Source organism: Tripterygium wilfordii, chromosome 3 (assembly GCF_013401445.1).
Source record: "Tripterygium wilfordii isolate XIE 37 chromosome 3, ASM1340144v1, whole genome shotgun sequence".
NCBI classification, from domain to species: domain Eukaryota; kingdom Viridiplantae; phylum Streptophyta; class Magnoliopsida; order Celastrales; family Celastraceae; genus Tripterygium; species Tripterygium wilfordii.
In genome coordinates this window covers 10278410-10282515 of record NC_052234.1, presented here as the reverse complement: position 1 = coordinate 10282515, position 4106 = coordinate 10278410, and the positions used below count along the sequence as shown (strand labels likewise).

The window sequence follows — 4106 nt, the reverse complement described above, 5'->3', positions numbered from 1 at the left end:
CAACGTTTTACATTACATTAATTGAGGGTGAAATGTGGGTCCTTGGATATACCATTGTAGATAGACCGATAATCAAATTAAAAAATTTATCGGTTTATGGTTCATTGCTTCAACCGTGATTGAACATAAACCTATAATTAAGTAGTAGTCATTGTAGTTACATATGAAGCATCAGCATCACCTCCTCCTCAGCAGCAGCAGCGTCCAGTGTTCATCCCACATATTCAACTCATCATCCGCCATTTCCGTGTTGTCGTTAGTCAGCATGATGTTCTCATAAGATATACCCCAAAATTGCTTAATTCTACGTTTCAAATCACCCACACCTCCTCCTTCATTCACCTCCATAACAATTTCTTCTTCGGATTCGAGTTTCACAGTGATGTTCCATCTGTTTGAACTCTGGATTTTGAACATGGAGCATTAGGTCCACAATTTGGCCTCTGTGATCAGAGTAATAAGATCCAATGCTGCGATCATTGCAAGTCGGCTTCAATCTTGTGGTTCAGATCGAGAACAGTCTCAGACATTGAGATTGTGATCATTGGCTTAAGAGTTCGTCCGGTGATCCTCAGTGCCACAGAGTCCATGATTCAGCTCTAGCAATCAAACACAAATTAGACTCCAATAATACTTGTTTTTCAGTTCAAATTCATCTGATGTTCTCAAATCATATATGGAAAGAATTCATGTGTAAAAGAATCAGAGACAGACATCTCATGTCTGTTTCGAAATTCCAATTCCATTTTCATGCTCTGTTTTTTTCTTTGGTTTGGATGTTATAGTCAATTGCTCATGCTCATCACACCATACTCATCACAAAGGGCAATTGCTTGGGTTCGCCCCTGTCAGAATCACCTGAACATAAATGGGTTGTGTTCATGTCAAGCTTTACTTTTCGAGTTCCATGTCTATAAAAAAGGACTATACTTTTCGGGACATCGGCAATGCTGTCTGTATTTTGTACTTGGATAATTGGATCAGGCACAGTACTTGTCATTTTCGGCATGTCAGTCATGCCATTATCGATGCCCACATTTGTCCGAAACACCTTGACCTTGCCAACACAAAAAAAGCTCCGGAGAAGCCTCCAAGATATCGCTCGCCTATTCAGGAGATACAGTTCATCCTCCAATGGGTCCAGTCTGGTAGATATGGAGGTCCTGACTCAGCCCTGAAGTAGCCAAAAGTTTGTATGGAAGTTGGTCTATATATTCATCTAGCCAATGACCATACATATTTCTCCACTCTTGAAACTACCAAGCAAGTATTGAGCTAACCTTTTTCCCACACACTTCAGTAGGAGTAATAGTTGTGTGACCTCTCGTCATAACTACTGAATAGGTGATTAAGATAGTGCCGTATTGAATTTACTGAATACGAGAAGACAAGCGGTCTCTGTTGCTATCCAAGTACTTATCAAGTTATGACTTATGAGTGTGTCGAATTAAAACAAATTGATAAGGACATAAATGTATTACTCCTATATATTGGACAAAAATGTTTCATATTTCTACAATGGTTCTTTTTTCTTTTTTCTAATGAAAATCAGAAGCGCGTTTAAAATTCCATTAGCAATTTAATTTTTTGTGATTAATTACTTGTGGGCGATGATTGAATTAGCGTTAGAATGTATTTAAAGGTTCGAATACCTCCTCTCCCGTTTAAAAATAAAATAAAATTAGTATTACAATATTAATGAGACATATAGTTAAATTCGACAAAAGATAAGTACTGGTTATCTAATATCCACCATTTTTAATAAACAGCTCACACATGCCAAGTCCCCCCTTCCCTTATCTTCTCCACTCTCACTTCCTCACGCGCTCATTTCTCACACAAAACAACAAAAAGTTGAAAAACACTGAAATCAACCGCAAAAAACAACACTAATCAAATACCAGAAAAAGGCACTCTCGTTTGATTCTTCCGTCCCCCAAATCTAGACTGCGCCACACCGCCATGACCGATCACCCCCGGCTCAGCCACCTCCGAACGACGACCCGACTCTTCAAGCAAACCACCGCGACCTTCACCTCCAATCTTTTCGCATTCCTCTTCCTCTCTTTACTCCTCTTCTGTTTTCGTACCCTCGTCGAGAATGGGACCCACCTTCTTACCTCCTTCATCGACCGAGATGCATCCCTTAAGTCCCTGCTCTCCCGTCTTGACCTTGCCGGCCACCAGCAGCAGCAGGACCTCCAACATCTTCACCACCACCATCGCTTGCGTCATCACCGTCGTCCCTTTCTTCACCTCACGCGCGTGGGAACCCTAGATGATGGCTTCTTCTCTGGAGATGACGTCCCCCTCTTTGGGTCCCAACGCAAGAGCTCCGTCAATGCCAGTTATGTGATTCTCTCGAACTTTGATACCAGATTGGGATTCTCTCAGCATGTCGTCGATAATGGAATCAGATACCCTGTGGTCGTCCGCTCCGGTATTACTTTCAAAGCCCCAACTTCTCATTTTGATAAAGAAAGTGATGATTTTAGTTATGTTAACGATAAAGATGGTGTTAATGCTAATGAGCAAGATAGCAAAGAAAAAGAGAATGGATCAATTAACCTAGACAAAGGTCAAGATTTCGAGAGGGTTGTGGATTTTCAGTTCTTTATAAAGGGATTGGACCTTGGTCGCCGGGATGCAGCAGCTTTGTTTTTCCTTGTTTCTTTATTATCTGCTGCTTATGGCTGGGTGATTCTAGGGTTTACTGCTATATATTCATGGGTTTTAGGCGTTGTTTTTATCACCGTTGTTAATGATCTGTTAGGGAGGTTTAGTTCATTTCTTGGACTCTTATGGGATGGTTCTAGGCTGGGTCTTAAGAGGCTAACTGGGTTCATCCTCATGAAATGGGCTGTTAGGGATGCATTGACTCAGCTTCTTGGATTGTGGTATTTTGGTGAAATTGAGGACCAGTACTCTTTCTTTAAGCTCTTTGTCAGGTTGAAATTGATGCCGTTCTCAGTTATGTCTCCATGGATTAAGGGTTTTGAGAAGGAGATTTCAGGGTTTTTGTTTACCTGGTTTTTGTTGGATACGTTTGTGGCTTTTATATTTGCAGTAGATGGCTGGATTGCCATAGTGGATCACAGGAGAAGTGGAAGAGAGATAGTGAAGGAAGGTTGTTATTTGATATCAACTATGATGAACCAAGCCATACAAATAAAGTGTTTTGAAGCTATACTTTGTGGTTCTTTTGCAAGATGGGTCTTGACTAGACTTTTTGGGAAATTTCTTGCTGCAGTTTTCCAGTCAGTTGTGGAGGTTTACTTTATGGTGGCTTGGCTTATATTCTATTTTGTGGCAAGGAGTAGGGATGCTAATTCGGAAGGTAGGAGGTTTGGGCGTAGAGAATTGGAGGGCTTAGTTGAGGGCCTTAGATGATACTCAGTGGTGATTAAGGTCACAGCTATTTGTATTGCGGGCTTCTACAGTAATGGTAAAAAAGCAATGCAGTAAAACTTTTAGTGCTTTTTTGTCTCCAGCATTGCATCCCCAGCGATTCAGCCTGGCATCATTTGAAGTATCACCAGTCACCAACAATGTGTTGTATGTACTTTTACCAAGAAGCAATATACTACATGTGTATATTTTCCATGGAATGCTTCATGTGTATATTTTCTTGCCACTATTTTTCAAATATTCTTCAATATCTTCCTTCTCTCTAAATAATTTATAGTGTGAGGAATCTTTTGAATGCTGCATTTAGAACAGATTCTCATTGTTGTGTTTTTTTTTTTCAAAAGTTGATCTTCATGGTCTTTATATGGCATAGAACTCATAAAAGTATAAATAGAATGGAGCAGAAATTTGCATTGGTTCTACTATGATGTGAGATTTCATCTAGCCTTTTGGTTTCTTTTATTTGTCAATTTGTAGTTTTGTACAGGTTACACCGGCCTCACTGAATGCATCTCTTCATTTTGAGATCACATCTGCATCTTCGATTCATGTGGTCAAGTAAATTGAATATGAGGAATATAAGGAGAGATAAGTCTCACAGCATATACACATGAGAAATTGACATGTCGATTAGATGTGGAGTTGATTGTGTGAAAAAATGGATATTATATATCTTAAGCCAAATGCAGCAGTTTTAT

At 39.8% G+C, this 4106-nt stretch overlaps 1 protein-coding gene across 1 annotated transcript; it reads left to right on the top strand.

The window, feature by feature from the left end:
- Positions 1-1853: 1853 nt before the first annotated feature.
- On the top strand, positions 1854-3830 carry LOC119995152. The gene has a single exon (XM_038841556.1). The coding sequence runs from the start codon at positions 1963-1965 to the stop codon at positions 3388-3390; it is 1428 nt and encodes a 475-aa protein (XP_038697484.1). The 5' UTR covers positions 1854-1962; the 3' UTR covers positions 3391-3830.
- The last annotated feature ends 276 nt before the right edge of the window (positions 3831-4106 follow it).